General features: G+C 40.6%; 1 protein-coding gene across 25 annotated transcripts in view; it reads right to left on the reverse strand.

The window, feature by feature from the left end:
• Window positions 1-19,024, reverse strand: part of LOC108437803 (protocadherin alpha-C2-like) — a 334,331-nt gene that overhangs the window by 146,889 nt on the left and 168,418 nt on the right. The window contains exon 1 of one of the 25 annotated variants that reach the window (XM_037547167.1): window positions 15,751-18,184. The exons of 20 other annotated variants lie outside the window; for them this stretch is intronic. In XM_037547167.1, the coding sequence (XP_037403064.1) occupies window positions 15,751-18,144 (2,394 nt within the window). In that variant the 5' untranslated portion in view covers window positions 18,145-18,184. Of the gene's footprint in view, window positions 1-1,469; window positions 4,037-6,472; window positions 9,029-11,487; window positions 14,014-15,750; window positions 18,185-19,024 lie in introns of those variants that run through there. 4 more of the 25 variants (XM_037547168.1, XM_037547162.1, XM_037547180.1 and 1 more) reach the window with 4 other exon arrangements.

Below are 19,024 nucleotides of genomic sequence, written 5' to 3' on the forward strand. Positions count from 1 at the left end.
ATGAAGAAGTGGGAACAAGAAAAGGTTGTGAAATGGCACAAGATGTACAACTCTCACTTTCACCAATGCGGAATAAGCTATAGGGCTGATTTCGCTGTACACCCAGTCACACTTGAGCACACAGGATAAGTTACAATGTTTTGTGTGAAACAGTGACGTGTTTATATAACAACAGCTGATTTTGAGATAATAAAATAACATTTCACATTAATATTATACATTTCTTGCCACTCATATTAATTGAGGTTCTATACTTCAACTAACGTGCTTTAAATCAGCAATTCTTCAATTTTAATTTAAAGTGAAAAATATTTGCTATTCTCAGACACACATGCTAAAAAGTCTAGCAGTATACTGGCTGACCAGGGCAGGGTGGTAATATTACAGAAAGTAATTTAGAGGTACTGACCAGAGAAAAACTGACCAACTCACATTTCTTACAAACTTTAACAGGCAGTGGAAATTGGATTTACTTGTAAATCACCTGAATTTTCCCTCATTTTAAAATTATACACGTATACAGTGTTATGTGCTTGAAGTGTTTAGGTGTAAAACAATAGGTTGAAACTGAGTGTTTAGCCTGTTTGTTTCCTGTTTTGTTTTAAAAAATAAATGAAGAAAAAATATCCATTATTTATCTCAAATAAATTACTTGGAATCACTTCCTCATAGAGTCCTGTTAATGAGTCTATGCCCCCTACATGAGTTTGTTATGACAACTGACAAAACTCTACATCCATAATTGTAAATGTTTTTTTTTTAACACAGAACTTTTCTGTTATAAAGGCTTCTTTAGCTAACTTTCATCAAAATTGGGAAAACAAAAAAAAAATGACAGTACATGACAAATATTTGAATAAGCATTTAGAAATCTTCATGTAGGGTTAGGTCAGTTGTTACGTCAAGCTTATACAGGTGGGATGTAGGCTGCTCAAGAGAACCCTACTGTAAAGTTTTACCAATTATTTTACCATCCACTTACTGTTACTTCTTATTTCCAGTGTAGAATATTGCAATAGCAGAAACCTGGGTATGTAAAACAAGCTTGCTCATTTTGTCAGTAAGCAGTAGAAATCTAGGCTATAGGTTTTTGTTCTTTACTGTGTTTCCAGGAGACTGACTGTGTAGACAAAACAATCATTGACAATATCCTATTAAAATGAATATATGTTACAAATGACGTTAATCAATGTTTTAGCTTAGATTAAACGTTGGATTATCTCTTTAAGCGGAACCCCAATACCTTATTTACATAGGGTCGAAATTTTCTAGGACATCAAGACTCTGAACTAGGAATCAGTAATATATGAATATCAAAATATTGCTTAATGTGTCATGCTGCCCTAAATTAAAGTCAAAACCCCAACGTTGAAGAAAGCTTGAATGCCAGCTGTTACCAAATACTGTGGTTCCAGGGCCTGTCATTAAAGTTTAGCACAAATAAATCAATCAAGTAAGCAACAACCTACCATTTCAGGAGATTCTGGATTTTCCAGGAGTTCCTTTTCCTTCATCGCGCGCTGCAGAGTCTCTGAGAAACTCTGGTCCACCACTAAAACACTCTGACCACCAAGTGTAGAATATTTACAGTCACTTTTCCTCGAGTTGGTCGTCATACAGACGTCATAATTGTACATGTGCGGCAGAGTTCCAGTAACTCCTGTGTCTGCGTAACCGGGTGGATAGTACGGAATAACTGGGAGACTGGACTGATAGAAAATACGAGACTGTCTCCACCTGTAGATCTTCACTGATATTATAACTACTACAGTAGTGATGAACAGGAAAGAAACAGCAGCAAGAGCTAAAACTAAGTAAAAAGTCAGGTTATCGTTGTATTCTTTGCTGAGCGTAAAGTCCGAGAACTCGGAGACCACTTCAGGGAAACTGTCCGCTACAGCTATATTGATGTTCACTACAGCTGAGCGAGACGGCTGTCCGTTATCCTCCACAACAACAGTGAGCTTCTGTTTCACTGCATCTTTATCAGTGACCTGGCGCACAGTCCGAATCTCTCCATTCTGTGGGCCCACTTCAAACAGCGCCCTGTCTGTGGCTTTCTGGAGTTTGTAGGAGAGCCAGGCATTCTGTCCAGAGTCCACATCAACAACCACCACTTTGGTCACCAGATAGCCAACATCTGCTGAACGAGGCACAATCTCAGCCACCACAGAGCCACCAGTCTGCACTGGGTACAGAACCTGAGGAGCGTTGTCGTTCTGGTCTTGAACAATGATCGTCACCATAACTTCAGAACTTAATGGAGGGGATCCACCGTCTCGCGCTGTCACGTTAAAAGTCAAACTCTTCATCTGTTCATAATCAAATGACCTCACAGCATGTATAACTCCGCTATCTGAATTAATGGACACCAAAGAACTGACTGGGTTGCCCATTACGTCACTGTCCTCCAAGAAGTACGACAATCGCGCATTTGGGCCCCAGTCAGCATCGCCTGCTTTAACAGTCAGCACAGCCACACCTGGTGAATTGTTTTCAGTAATAAAGGTTCTGAACTGATCAGAACCGAAAACGGGTGCGTTATCATTCACATCTGAAATCTTAACAGTTAGAGTTTTGTTACTGTGTAGAGCTGGACTTCCCTGATCGCTGACCAATATGGTGATGTTATATTCTGCAATATTTTCTCGATCAAGAATTTCATCAGTTACCAGTGCATAGTAATCAGTGAGTGATGACTCTATTTTAAACGGTATATGTTCATTTATTTTGCACTGCACGACTCCGTTTTGACCAGAATCTGCGTCCTCTACATTAATAACAGCTACGGTGGTTCCTACTGGAGAATTCTCAGCAATGGTGTTAGAAAATGACATGAGCTGAATGGTGGGAGGATTATCGTTCACATCAACAACGTCTATGATCACTTTACACGTATCTGCAAGACCTCCTTTATCCTTAGCTTCGACATTTAATTGAAAGTTTTTTTCTGTCTCGTAATCTAACTGGTGTACTGTTGTAATTTCTCCTGTTTCTGAGTTTATCTCGAAAAGGTTTCTGGCTTTTTCACTGGCCTGAGCAAATGAATATGAGACTTCTCCATTTACACCTTCATCAGCATCAGCAGCGCTTACTGCAGTTACGACTGTACCAACTGGAGAATTCTCCATCACTTCGGCTTTATAAAGTGCCTGTTTACATACTGGAGCATTGTCATTGCTATCTAATACAGAGATATGAATTTGAACTGCGCTAGATTTTCTCGGCGATCCTCCGTCATAAGCTACGAGAACTAATTTTAGCTCATCGCGCTCCTCTCGGTCCAGCTCGTGATGCAAAACCATTTCTACGTTCTTCTGGCCATCAGGCTGGTTATTTATTTCCAATTTAAAATTATCAGTAGGACTAAGCGCATAGCTTTGAATTCCATTAATATCTACGTCCAAATCTACAGCGCTGTCTAAAGGAAAGCGTTTCCCTGACGCTGTACTTTCGCTAATTTTCATATTAACCGTAGCCTTCGGAAATTTGGGAGCATTATCGTTAATATCTTGCACCTCAACTGTGATTCGATGAAGCTGAATCGGGTTCTCAATGATCAGATCAAAGCTGAAGCTGCAGGGCGTTGTTTGCTTACAGAGCTCCTCTCGGTCTATCCTCTCCTTCACTACCAGAGCGCCTTTGTCTCTGCTCAGTTCCACATACTGGCGACCGCCCTTTGTTACAACTCGAGCTTTTCCTGAAATCAGTCGACTTATCTCGATTCCCAGGTCCTGGGCGATGTTGCCCACAAAGGATCCCTCCGGCATCTCCTCCGGGATGGAATACCGCGCTTGGCAAAAGACGACGTCCATCCCGTAAAAACACAGAAAGAAAAACACGGTCTGCCATTTTAACTGCATTGTAGATCTCCGACGATGCTGGGAAACGACACGCGAGCGAAAATAATCCACACAGAAAGCCAAGTTATCATCCAGAGACAGTTAAAAGAAAAGTAAACCTGATTCGTTTTAAAGAAACTAATAATCACCCGAGATTCAGGCTTTTCTAAGACGAAAAGCAGAAACGCTGATCCCTCCTTCATAAATTCGTCAGTATGAGACTGGAGGAGGGACTGTGGCGGATTAACACTGTGATCTCGTCAATTCTTGTCCAATAGCGGCACTTAGAGCATGAATTCTGAAAGTGCAGCGGTCTTTTCTCCTTGTTCTTTCTACAGTGCTTTCCTGTGCACTCCAAAGTCTCCTGACACAAAATGAACCACAATGCCTCCAGCAATCCCTCTACAATATGAAACTGTTCACCCATTTATTAAAAATCTCAATTTTCCACTGAATCTTTTGCGTGTAATATCAGCCATGCGCAATAAAATAGTCGCATACATTCTCCAAGACGTTTTAAAGGTTATTTTGAACGATTCGGCGCACAAATATTGAAATGAATGAAACTGAACACATTTCAGCACCAAGGAGAAGAACAGCGCCAGCAGCTACAGTGAGGAGGGTGTTCTCTGTGTAACACTTGAGATCACAGGTCAACCTCATGACATGCATTTCTGTGAGCAACAGTCGTCGCGAACTTCGTGCAATACAAGTAAATTATTTTCAGGATCATCTTCAAACAGCATGAAAATAAGGTATTTAACTCTGTCCGTAATTCAGCAATGTCACTTTCTCTCAAAAATATGCTTCTGGTTATGAAGAAGTGGAAACAAGAAAAGGTTGTGAAATGGCACAAGATGTACAACTCTCACTTTCACCAATGCGGAATAAGCTATAGGGCTGATTTCGCTGTACACCCAGTCACACTTGAGCACACAGAATAAGTTACAATGTTTTGTGTGAAACAGTGACGTGTTTATATAACAACAGCTGATTTTGAGATAATAAAATAACATTTCACATTAATATTTTACATTTCTTGCCAGTCAAATTATTGGTGGTTATGTACTTCAACTAACGTGCTTTAAATCAGCAATTCTTCAATTTTAATTTGAAGTGAAAAATATTTGCTATTCTCAGACACACATGCTAAAAAGTATAGCAGTATACTGGCTGACCAGGGCGGGGGTGGTAATATTACATGAAGTAATTTAGAGGTACTGACCAGAGAACAACTGACCAACTCACATTTCTTACAAACTTTAACAGGCGGTGGAAATTGGATTTAGTTGTAAATCACCTGAATTTTCCCTCATTTTAAAATTATACACGTATTCAGTGTTATGGGCTTGTAGTGTATTGGTGTAGAGCAATAGGTTCAAAGTGAGTGTTAGCTTGTTTTTTTTCCTTTTTTGTTTTAAAAAATAAATGAAGAAAACTATCTGTTATTCATCTCAAATAAATTACTTGGAACCAGTTTCTTATAGAGTCCTGTTAATGAGTCTATATGCCAGCTACATGATTTTGTAATGACAACTAACAAAACTCTACATCCATAATTGTAAATGTTATTTAACATAGACCTGTTCTGTTATAAAGGATTCTTTAGCTAACTTTCATCAAAATTGAGAATAGAAAAATTGCCAGTACATGACAAATATTTGAATAAGCATTTTGAAATCTTTATGTAGGGTTAGGTCAGTTGTCATGAAAAGCTTATACAGGTGGGATGTAAGCTGCTCAAGAGAACCTTACTGTAAAGTTTTAGCAATTATTTTATCGTCCACTTACTTTTACTTCTTATTTCTGGTGTAGAATATTGTAATAAGAGAAAACTGGGTATTTAAAACAAGCTTGTTCATTTTGTCTGTAAGCAGTAGAAATCTAGATTACAGTTTGTTGCGCTTTATTGTGTTTCCAGGAGACTGACTGTGTACTCAAAACAATGATTTACAATGTCCTAATAAAATTAATATCTGTTATAACTGATGTCCATCCATGTTTTAGCTTAGATTAAAAGTTGGATTTTCTCCTTCACCAGAACCCTGATACCTTATTTGCATGTGGTAGCCATTTTCAAAGATTTAAAGACTGTGAAATAGGCATCAATAATAAATGAATACCAAAATATTGCTTAATATATTGTGATCGTAGCTGGTGGGGCAAACGCTCCCGGGGAGAGAGATGCTACTGGATGGACAGGTACTTGCCCAGTCCTCCAAAGGGAACACAAAGGATTCAGAAGGTGCGTTGTAATGGAGACCATTTATTTGGCTGGGGACCACCCAAACTCCACTCATCACAATCCAGAATAACAGCAGTAGGCAGAACATAGAGGCTACAACTTAGAGCTTTCCACCATGTGCATATACCTATTGGCATCTCTACTCTCTCTCTCTCTCTCTCTCTCTCTCTCTCTCTCTCTCTCTCTCATACATATTGTAGTGCACATGCGCGTGGTCTAAGGCACTTAAACTGACCCTCACAATATCATGCTTCCCTAAATTTAAGTCACAAGCCCAACGTTGATGAAAGTTTGAATGAGAGCTATTACCAAATAATGCGAATCCAGAGCGTATCATTAAAGTTTAACAAAGATAAATGAATGAATAAATTAAGCAACAACCTACCATTTCCGGAGATTCTGCATTTTCCAGGAATTCCTTCTCCTTCATCGCGCGCTGCAGAGTCTCTGAGAAACTCTGGTCCACCACTAAAACACTCTGACCACCAAGTGTAGAATATTTACAGTCACTTTTCCTCGAGTTGGTCGTCATACAGACGTCATAATTGTACATGTGCGGCAGAGTTCCAGTAACTCCTGTGTCTGCGTAACCGGGTGGATAGTACGGAATAACTGGGAGACTGGACTGATAGAAAATACGAGACTGTCTCCATCTGTAGATCTTCACTGATATTATAACTACTACAGTAGTGATGAACAGGAAAGAAACAGCAGCAAGAGCTAAAACTAAGTAAAAAGTCAGGCTATCGTTGTATTCTTTGCTGTGCGTAAAGTCCGAGAACTCCGAGACCACTTCAGGGAAACTATCTGCAACAGCTACATTGATGTTCACTACAGCTGAGCGAGACGGCTGTCCGTTATCCTCCACAACAACAGTGAGCTTCTGTTTCACTGCATCTTTATCAGTGACCTGGCGCACCGTCCGTATCTCTCCATTCTGTGGGCCCACTTCAAACAGCGCCCTGTCTGTGGCTTTCTGGAGTTTGTAGGAGAGCCAGGCATTCTGTCCAGAGTCCACATCAACAGCCACCACTTTCGTCACCAGATAGCCAACATCTGCTGAACGAGGCACAATCTCAGCCACCACAGAGCCACCAGTCTGTACTGGGTACAGAACCTGAGGAGCGTTGTCGTTCTGGTCTTGAACAATGATCGTCACCATAACTTCAGAACTTAATGGAGGGGATCCACCGTCTCGCGCTGTTACGTTAAACGTCAAACTCTTCATCTGTTCATAATCAAATGACCTCACAGCATATATAACTCCACTATCTGAATTAATGGACACCAAAGAACTGACTGGGTTGCCCATTACGTCACTGTCCTCCAAGAAATACGACAATCGCGCATTTGGGCCCCAGTCAGCATCGCCTGCTTTAACGGTCAGCACAGCCACACCTGGTGAATTGTTTTCAGTAATAAAGGTTCTGAACTGATCAGAACCGAAAACGGGTGCGTTATCATTCACATCTGAAATCTTAACAGTTAGTGTTTTATTACTGTGTAGAGCTGGACTTCCCTGATCGCTGACCAATATGGTGATGTTATATTCTGCAATATTTTCTCGATCAAGAATTTCATCAGTTACCAGTGCATAGTAATCAGTGAGTGATGACTCTATTTTAAACGGTATATGTTCATTTATTTTGCACTGCACGACTCCGTTTTGACCAGAATCTGCGTCCTCTACATTAATAACAGCTACGGTGGTTCCTACTGGAGAATTCTCAGCGATGGTGTTAGAAAATGACATGAGCTGAATGGTGGGAGGATTATCGTTCACATCAACAACGTCTATGATCACTTTACACGTATCTGCAAGACCTCCTTTATCCTTTGCTTCGACATTTAATTGATAGCTCTTTTCTTTCTCGTAATCTAGGTTGTCTATTGTTGTAATTTCTCCTGTTTGCCAGTTTATCCCAAAAAGCTTCCTGGCTTTTTTACTGGCCTGAGCAAATGAATATGAGACTTCTCCATTTACACCTTCATCAGCATCAGCAGCGCTTACAGCAGTTACGACTGTACCAACTGGAGAATTCTCCATCACTTCGGCTTTATAAAGTGCCTGTTTACATACTGGAGCATTGTCATTGCTATCTAATACAGAGATATGAATTTGAACTGCGCTAGATTTTCTCGGCGATCCTCCGTCATAAGCTACGAGAACTAATTTTAGCTCATCGCGCTCCTCTCGGTCCAGCTCGTGATGCAAAACCATTTCTACGTTCTTCTGGCCATCAGGCTGGTTATTTATTTCCAATTTAAAATTATCAGTAGGACTAAGCGCATAGCTTTGAATTCCATTAATATCTACGTCTAAATCTACAGCGCTGTCTAAAGGAAAGCGTTTCCCTGACGCTGTACTTTCGCTAATTTGCAATTTTACAGTATCTTTAGGAAATATTGGCGCATTATCATTTATGTCTTGCACCTCAACTGTGATGCGATGAAGCTGAATCGGGTTCTCAATTATCAGATCAAAGCTGAAGCTGCAGGGCGTTGTTTGCTCACAGAGCTCCTCTCGGTCTATCCTCTCCTTCACTACCAGAGCGCCTTTGTCTCTGCTCAGTTCCACATACTGGCGACCGCCCTTTGTTACAACGCGAGCTTTTCCTGAAATCAGTCTACTTATCTCGATTCCCAAATCCTTGGCGATGTTTCCCACAAAGGATCCCTCTGGCATCTCCTCCGGGATGGAATACCGCGCTTGGCAAAAGACGACGTCCATCCCGTAAACACACAGAAAGAAAAACACGGTCTGCCATTTTAACTGCATTGTAGATCTGCGACGATGCTGAGAAACGACACGCGAGCGCAAATAATCCACACAGAAAGCCAAGTTATCATCCAGCGACAGTTAAAAGAAAAGTAAACCTGATTTGTTTTAAAGAAACTAATAATCATACGAGATTCATGGTTTTCTAAGACGAAAAGCAGAAACGCTGATCCCTCCTTCATAAATTCGTCAGTATGAGACTGGAGGAGGGACTGTGGCGGATTAACACTGTGATCTCGTCAATTCTTGTCCAATAGCGGCACTTAGAGCATGAATTCTGAAAGTGCAGCGGTCTTTTCTCCTTGTTCTTTCTGCAGTGCTTTCCTGTGCACTCCAAAATCTCCTGACACAGAATGAACCATAACGCCTCCAGCAATTCCTCCAAAATATGAAACTGTTCACCCATTTATTAAAAATCTCAATTTTCCACTGGGTCTTTTGCGTATAATATCATCAGCCATGCGCAATAAAATAGTCGCATACATTCTCCAAGACGTCTTAAAGGTTATTTTGAACGAATCGGCGCACAAATATTGAAATGAATGAAACTGAACACATTTCAGCACCAAGCAGAAGAACAGCGCCAGCAGCTACAGTGAGGAGGGTGTTGTCTGTGTAACACTTGAGATCACAGGTCAACCTCATGACATGCATTTCTGTGAGCAACAGTCGTCGCGAACTTCATGCAATACAAATCAATTATTTTCAGGATCATCTTCAAACAGCATGAAAATAAGGTATTTAACTCTGTCCGTAATTCAGCAATGTCACTTTCTCTCAAAAATATGCTTCTGGTTATGAAGAAGTGGGAACAAGAAAAGGTTGTGAAATGGCGCAAGATGTACAACTCTCACTTTCACCAATGCGGAATAAGCTATAGGGCTGATTTCGCTGTACACCCAGTCACACTTGAGGACACAGGATATGTTACAATGTTTTGTGTGAAACAGTGACGTGTTTATATAACAACAATTGATTTTGAGATAATAAAATAACATTTCACATTAATATTTTACATTTCTTGCCACTCAGATTAATGGAGGTTATGTACTTCAACTAACGTGCTTTAAATCAGCAATTCTTCAATTTTAATTTGAAATGAAAAACATTTGCTATTCTCAGACACACATGCTAAAAAGTCTAGCAGTATACTGGCTGACCAGGGCAGGGTGGTAATATTACATGAAGTAATTTAGAGGTACTGACCAGAGAAAAACTGACCAACTCACATTTCTGATAAACTTTAACAGGCGGTGGAAATTGGATTTAATTGTAAATCACCTGAATTTGCTCTCATTTTAAAATCATACACGTATGCAGTGTTATGGGCTTGTAGTGTATTGGTGTAGAGCAATAGGTTCAAAGTGAGTGTTAGCTTGTTGTTAGCTCTTTAGCTTGTTTTTTTTTCATTTTTTGTTTTAAAAAATAAATGAAGAAAACTATCTGTTATTCATCTCAAATAAATTACTTGGAACCAGTTTCTTATAGAGTCCTGTTAATGAGTCTATATGCCAGCTACATGATTTTGTCATGACAACTAACAAAACTCTACATCCATAATTGTAAATGTTATTTAACATAGACCTGTTTTGTTATAAAGGATTCTTTAGCTAACTTTCATCAAAATTGTGAAAACAAAAAAAATGTCAGTACTTGACAAATATTTGAATAAGCATTTAGAAACATTCATATATGGTTAGGTCAGTTGTCATGACAAGCTTATATAGGTGGGATGTAGGCTGTTTAAGAGAACCCTACTGTAAAGTTTTAGCAACTATTTTATCGTCCACTTACTTTTACTTCTTATTTCTGGTGTAGAATATTGTAATAAGAGAAAACTGGGTATTTAAAACAAGCTTGTTCATTTTGTCTATGAGCAGTATAATTCTAGATTACAGTTTGTTGCGCTTTATTGTGTTTACAGGAGACTGACTGTGTAGTCAAAACAATGATTTACAATGTCCTATTAAAATGAATATCTGTTATAACTGATGTCCATCCATGTTTTAGCTTAGATTAAAAGTTGGATTTTCTCATTCACCATAACCCTGATACCTTATTTGCATGTGGTAGCCATTTTCAAAGATTTAAAGACTCTGAAATAGGCATCAATAATAAATGAATACCAAAATATTGCTTAATATATTGTGATAGTAGCTGGTGGGGCAAACGCTCCCGGGGAGAGAGATGCTACTGGATGGACAGGTACTTGCCCAGTCCTCCAAAGGGAACACACAGGATTCAGAAGGTGCGTTGTAATGGAGACCATTTATTTGGCTGGGGACCACCCAAACTCCACTCATCACAATCCAGAATAACAGCAGTAGGCAGAACATAGAGGCTACAACTTAAAGCTTTCCACCATGTGCATATACCTATTGGCATCTCTACTCTCTCTCTCTCTCTCTCTCTCTCTCTCTCTCATACATATTGTAGTGCACATGCGCGTGGTCTAAGGCACTTAAAGTGACCCTCGCAATATCATGCTGCCCTAAATTTAAGTCACAAGCCCAACGTTGATGAAAGTTTGAATGAGAGCTATTACCAAATAATGCGAATCCAGAGCGTATCATTAAAGTTTAACAAAGATAAATGAATAAATATAATAAGCAACAACCTACCATTTCAGGAGATTCTGGATTTTCCAGGAATTCCTTCTCCTTCATCGCGCGCTGCAGAGTCTCTGAGAAACTCTGGTCCACCACTAAAACACTCTGACCACCAAGTGTAGAATATTTACAGTCACTTTTCCTCGAGTTGGTCGTCATACAGACGTCATAATTGTACATGTGCGGCAGAGTTCCAGTAACTCCTGTGTCTGCGTAACCGGGTGGATAGTACGGAATAACTGGGAGACTGGACTGATAGAAAATACGAGACTGTCTCCACCTGTAGATCTTCACTGATATTATAACTACTACAGTAGTGATGAACAGGAAAGAAACAGCAGCAAGAGCTAAAACTAAGTAAAAAGTCAGGTTATCGTTGTATTCTTTGCTGAGCGTAAAGTCCGAGAACTCCGAGACCACTTCAGGGAAACTGTCCGCTACAGCTACATTGATGTTCACTACAGCTGAGCGAGACGGCTGTCCGTTATCCTCCACAACAACAGTGAGCTTCTGTTTCACTGCATCTTTATCAGTGACCTGGCGCACAGTCCGAATCTCTCCATTCTGTGGGCCCACTTCAAACAGCGCCCTGTCTGTGGCTTTCTGGAGTTTGTAGGAGAGCCAGGCATTCTGTCCAGAGTCCACATCAACAGCCACCACTTTGGTGACCAGATAGCCAACATCTGCTGAACGAGGCACAATCTCAGCCACCACAGAGCCACCAGTCTGTACTGGGTACAGAACCTGAGGAGCGTTGTCGTTCTGGTCTTGAACAATGATCGTCACCATAACTTCAGAACTTAATGGAGGGGATCCACCGTCTCGCGCTGTTACGTTAAAAGTCAAACTCTTCATCTGTTCATAATCAAATGACCTCACAGCATGTATAACTCCACTGTCTGAATTAATGGACACCAAAGAACTGACTGGGTGGCCCATTACGTCACTGTCCTCCAAAAAATAGGACAATCGCGCATTTGGGCCCCAGTCAGCATCGCCTGCTTTAACGGTCAGCAAAGCCACACCTGGTGAATTGTTTTCGGTAATAAAGGTTCTGAACTGATCAGAACCGAAAACGGGTGCGTTATCATTCACATCTGAAATCTTAACAGTCAGTGTTTTATTACTGTGTAGAGCTGGACTTCCCTGATCGCTGACCAATATGGTGATGTTATATTCTGCAATATTTTCTCGATCAAGAATTTCATCAGTTACCAGTGCATAGTAATCAGTGAGTGATGACTCTATTTTAAACGGTATATGTTCATTTATTTTGCACTGCACGACTCCGTTTTGACCAGAATCTGCGTCCTCTACATTAATAACAGCTACGGTGGTTCCTACTGGAGAATTCTCAGCGATGGTGTTAGAAAATGACATGAGCTGAATGGTGGGAGGATTATCGTTCACATCAACAACGTCTATGATCACTTTACACGTATCTGCAAGACCTCCTTTATCCTTAGCTTCGACATTTAATTGATAGCGCGTCTCTCTTTCATAATCTAACTTATGTAATGTTGTAATTTCTCCTGTTTCCCAGGTTATCCCGAAAAGATTCCTCGCTTCTTTACTGGCCTGAGCAAATGAATATGAGACTTCTCCATTTACACCTTCATCAGCATCAGCAGCGCTTACTGCAGTTACGACTTTACCAAGTGGAGAATTCTCCATCACTTCGGCTTTATAAAGTGCCTGTTTACATACTGGAGCATTGTCATTGCTATCTAATACAGAGATATGAATTTGAACTGCGCTAGATTTTCTCGGCGATCCTCCGTCATAAGCTACGAGAACTAATTTTAGCTCATCGCGCTCCTCTCGGTCCAGCTCGTGCTGCAAAACCATTTCTACGTTCTTCTGGCCATCAGGCTGGTTATTTATTTCCAGTTTGAAATTATCAGTAGGGCTAAGCGCATAGCTTTGAATTCCATTGATATCTACGTCCAAATCTACAGCGCTGTCTAAAGGAAAGCGTTTCCCTGACGCTGTACTTTCGCTAATTTGCAAATTTACAGTATCTTTAGGAAATATTGGCGCATTATCATTTATATCTTGCACCTCAACTGTGATGCGATGAAGCTGAATCGGGTTCTCGATGATCAGATCAAAGCTGAAGCTGCAGGGCGTTGTTTGCTTACAGAGCTCCTCTCGGTCTATCCTCTCCTTCACTACCAGAGCGCCTTTGTCTCTGCTCAGTTCCACATACTGGCGACCGCCCTTTGTTACAACTCGAGCCTTTCCTGAAATCAGTCTACTTATCTCGATTCCCAAATCCTTGGCGATGTTGCCCACAAAGGATCCCTCTGGCATCTCCTCCGGGATGGAATACCGCGCTTGACAAAAGACGACGTCCATCCCGTAAACACACAGAAAGAAAAACACGGTCTGCCATTTTAACTGCATTGTAGATCTCCGACGATGTTGAGAAACGACACGCGAGCGCAAATAATCCACACAGAAAGCCAAGTTATCATCCAGAGACAGTTAAAAGAAAAGTAAACTTGATTTGTTTTAAAGAAACTAATAATCACCGGAGATTCAGGCTTTTCTAAGACGAAAAGCAGAAACGCTGATCCCTCCTTCATAAATTCGTCAGTATGAGACTGGAGGAGGGACTGTGGTGTATTAAAACTGCGATCTTGTCAATTCTTGTCCAATAGCGGCACTTAGAGCATGAATTCTGAAAGTGCAGCGGTCTTTTCTTCTTCTGCTTTCTGCAGTGTTTTCCTGTCCACTCCACAGTCTCCTGCCACATAATGAACCACAACGCCTCCGGCAATTCCTCCAAAATACTCAATTGTCCACCCTTTTATTCAAAAGCTCAATTTTTCATTGGATGTTTAGCATATAATATCATCAGCTATGCTTATTCAAACATTCCATGCATTCACCAAGACGTTTTAAAGGTTATCTAGAATTAATCGGTTCAAAAATGCTGAAATGAATGAAATTGGACACATTTCAGCACCAAGGAGAAGAACAGCACCACCAAGCACAGTGCGGAGGGGGTTCTCTATGTAACACTTGAGATCACAGGTCAACCTTAAGACATACATTTCTGTTCACAACCAATTTCAACAAACCTTTGACATACAAAAAATATTTTAAGGATCAGCTTGAAACAGCATGAAAATAATGTCGTACTGAAGTCAGTCGTTAATTCAGCAACGTCACTTTCTCTCAAATTATGGTTCTGAAGTAGGGGGGCAGGAAATGGTTGTGAAAGGCATAATATGTATCACTCCCAGTCTCACCAATGATGTATTAGCTACAGGCCTCATTTCGCTGTACAGTTTACACACCCAGTCCCACCTGAGCACGCAAGATACGATTGTGTCTGAAATACTGAAGTCATTAAATTACAATCGCTGATTTTGAGATGAGAAAGCTAAATCTCACATTATTATCAGAATTTCTTGCCAACAACATTCATGGAGGTTTCGTACTTCAAATGAAGAGCTTTAAATCAACAATGTATCCATTTTAATTTGAAATGAACATGTGCTATTCGCAGACAGACATGCTAAAAATCAACATTTATCAATTCAACGCAGTACAAAATCGTAGCTTCCTTCTGGTGTTAATTGTACAGTGCTATGTGCTTGAAATATTTGTTTATAAATTAACAGGTGCAAGGTGAATGTTTAGACTGTGACTTTGCTGTTTTGAAATAATGGGGGAAATATGAAGTCATATGGATTTTACACATGTAGTTCAATATTTTTTTGGGGATCAGATTCTTATAGAGTACTGCTAATGAACGTACCTGACACCTACGTAAGTTTGTCATGATAACTAACATAAACCTGGATTCATATTTACAAATAAATGTTTCTTCCTAAAGGCTTCATTTGGTATAAAGGTTACTTTAAAAAAAAATGGTGAAAATTGGGAAATGTGAAACTTATAGGGATTGACGCCCATTTGAATGATCATTCATCATGTTTATAAAGGGTTTTGGTATTTGACATGACAAACTTATGTAAGTGGCATGTAGCCTCATTAAGTGAAACACCGTAAAGGTTCAAAATGTTTTATCCACTTTTACTTCCTTACCCTCATTGGGAAAGGTGATGACGAGAGAAATTTTGAGTACAAACTATTATCAAATGCTTTGGTTCAAGAGTTCCTCTTCAAAGTAAAATATAAATAAATAAATAATTAAATAAATAAATAAAAACAGACACAAGACTTTATATGAAATAAAGTCTACAACATGATATATCAGTCAAATGCAACTAATTACCAGAACTAAAGTAAGCAACTACCTACCATTTCAGGAGATTCTGCATTTTCCAAGAATTCCTTCTCCTTCATCACGCGCTGCAGTGTCTCTGAGAAACTCTGGTCCACCACTAAAACACTCTGACCACCAAGTGTAGAATATTTACAGTCACTTTTCCTCGAGTTGGTCGTCATACAGACGTCATAATTGTACATGTGCGGCAGAGTTCCAGTAACTCCTGTGTCTGCGTAACCGGGTGGATAGTACGGAATAACTGGGAGACTGGACTGATAGAAAATACGAGACTGTCTCCATCTGTAGATCTTCACTGATATTATAACTACTACAGTAGTGATGAACAGGAAAGAAACAGCAGCCAGAGCTAAAACTAAGTAAAAAGTCAGGTTATCGTTGTATTCTTTGCTGTGCGTAAAGTCCGAGAACTCCGAGACCACTTCAGGGAAACTGTCCGCTACAGCTACATTGATGTTCACTACAGCTGAGCGAGACGGCTGTCCGTTATCCTCCACAACAACAGTGAGCTTCTGTTTCACTGCATCTTTATCAGTGACCTGGCGCACAGTCCGTATCTCTCCATTCTGTGGGCCCACTTCAAACAGCGCCCTGTCTGTGGCTTTCTGGAGTTTGTAGGAGAGCCAGGCATTCTGTCCAGAGTCCACATCAACAGCCACCACTTTGGTCACCAGATAGCCAACATCTGCTGATCGAGGCACAATCTCAGCCACCACAGAGCCACCAGTCTGTACTGGGTACAGAACCTGAGGAGCGTTGTCGTTCTGGTCTTGAACAATGATTGTCACCATAACTTCAGAACTTAATGGAGGGGATCCACCGTCTCGCGCCGTCACATTAAAGGTCAAACTCTTCATCTGTTCATAATCAAATGACCTCACAGCATGTATAACTCCGCTATCTGAATTAATGGACACCAAAGAACTGACTGGGTTGCCCATTACGTCACTGTCCTCCAAGAAATACGACAATCGCGCATTTGGGCCCCAGTCAGCATCGCCTGCTTTAACGGTCAGCACAGCCACACCTGGTGAATTGTTTTCAGTAATAAAGGTTCTGAACTGATCAGAACCGAAAACGGGTGCGTTATCATTCACATCTGAAATCTTAACAGTCAGTGTTTTATTACTGTGTAGAGCTGGACTTCCCTGATCGCTGACCAATATGGTGATGTTATATTCTGCAATATTTTCTCGATCAAGAATTTCATCAGTTACCAGTGCATAGTAATCAGTGAGTGATGACTCTATTTTAAACGGTATATGTTCATTTATTTTGCACTGCACGACTCCGTTTTGACCAGAATCTGCGTCCTCTACATTAATAACAGCTACGGTGGTTCCTACTGGAGAATTCTCAGCGATGGTGTTAGAAAATGACATGAGCTGAATGGTGGGAGGATTATCGTTCACATCAACAACATCTATGATTATTTTACATGTATCTGCGAGACCTCCATTGTCCATTGCCTTAATGTCTAGCTGATAGCTCTTTTCTGTCTCGTAATCTAAACGGTTTAATAATGTAATTTGTCCTGTTTCTGAATTTATGTCGAATACATGCCTTGCGTCTTCACTAGCTTGCGCAAATGAATATGAGACTTCTCCATTTACACCTTCATCAGCATCAGCAGCGCTTACTGTGGTTAAAACAGAGCCGATCGGGGAGTTTTCTTTCACTTCTGCTTTATATAGAGCCTGATTACATGCTGGTGTGTTATCATTAACGTCTAAGACAGAAATATGAATTTGAGCTGTGCTGGATTTTTTCGGTGACCCTCCGTCGTAGGCTGTCAGAACTAATTTTAGCTCGTTACGTTCTTCTCGATCCAGTTCACGCTGCAAAACCATTTCTACGTATTTTTTGCCATCGGCTCGGTTGTTAACGTCCAGCTTAAAATTGTCAGTAGGACTAAGCGCATAGTTTTGAATTCCATTAATACCTACGTCCAAATCTACAGCGCTGTCTAATGGAAAGCGCGTCCCAGATGCTGTATTTTCGCTAATTTTTAAATGAACGACAGATTTAGGGAATTTCGGAGAGTTATCATTTATATCTTGCACCTCAACTGTGATGCGATGAAGCTGAATCGGGTTCTCAATGATCAGATCAAAGCTGAAGCTGCAGGGCGTTGTTTGCTTACAGAGCTCCTCTCGGTCTATCCTCTCCTTCACTACCAGAGCGCCTTTGTCTCTGCTCAGTTCCACATACTGGCGACCGCCCTTTGTTACAACTCGAGCTTTTCCTGAAATCAGTCGACTTATCTCGATTCCCAAATCCTTGGCGATGTTGCCCACAAAGGATCCCTCTGTCATCTCCTCCGGGATGGAATACCGCGCTTGGCAAAAGACGACGTCCATCCCGTAAACACAGAGAAAGAAAAACACGGTCTGCCATTTTAACTGCATTGTAGATCTGCGTCGATGCTGAGAAACTACACGCGAGCGCAAATAATCCACACAGAAAGCCAAGTTATCATCCAGCGACAGTTAAAATAAAAGTAAACCTGATTTGTTTTAAAGAAACAAATAATATTCCGAGATTCAGGCTTTTCTAAGACGAAAAGCAGAAACGCTGATCCCTCCTTCATAAATTCGTCAGTATGAGACTGGAGGAGGGACTGTGGCGGATTAACACTGTGATCTTGACAATTCTTGTCCAATAGCGGCACTTAGAGCATGAATTCTGAAAGTGCAGCGGTCTTTTCTCCTTGTTCTTTCTGCAGTGTTTTCCTGTGCACTCCAAAGTCTCTACCTGCCACATAATGAACCACAACGCCTCCAGCAATTCCTCCACAATATTATTTTTTTCCTGCCATTTATTCCAAATCTAAAATTTGAATTGGATGTGTTGCGTATAATATCATCAATTATGTCTATTCAAAACTTTCCTTACATTGCACAAAACGTTCTAGCGGTTATATTCAACGAATCCGGGCACAAATGCGGAGATTGAGCACATTTCAGCACTAAGCAGAAGAACAGCGCCAGCAACCACAGTGCGGGGAGCGTTCTTTATGTAACACTTGAGATCACAGGTCAACCTTAAGAAATGATGCTCTGCTCACAACAGTCTTCAAGAACCGTACGACCTACAAGAAGATGATGTTCAGCATCAGCTTGAAACAGCATGAAAATCATGTCGTATTTAACTCAGTCAGCAATGTCACCTTCCCTCAAATTATGGTTGTGAAGAGGGGGGGTAAGATGTAACGCTCCAGAGATGTATAAGCTATAGGGCTCATTTCAGTGTACACTTTGCACACCCAGTCCCCCCTGAGCACACAAG

Source organism: Pygocentrus nattereri, chromosome 18, assembly GCF_015220715.1.
Source record: "Pygocentrus nattereri isolate fPygNat1 chromosome 18, fPygNat1.pri, whole genome shotgun sequence".
Lineage (NCBI taxonomy): Eukaryota > Metazoa > Chordata > Actinopteri > Characiformes > Serrasalmidae > Pygocentrus > Pygocentrus nattereri.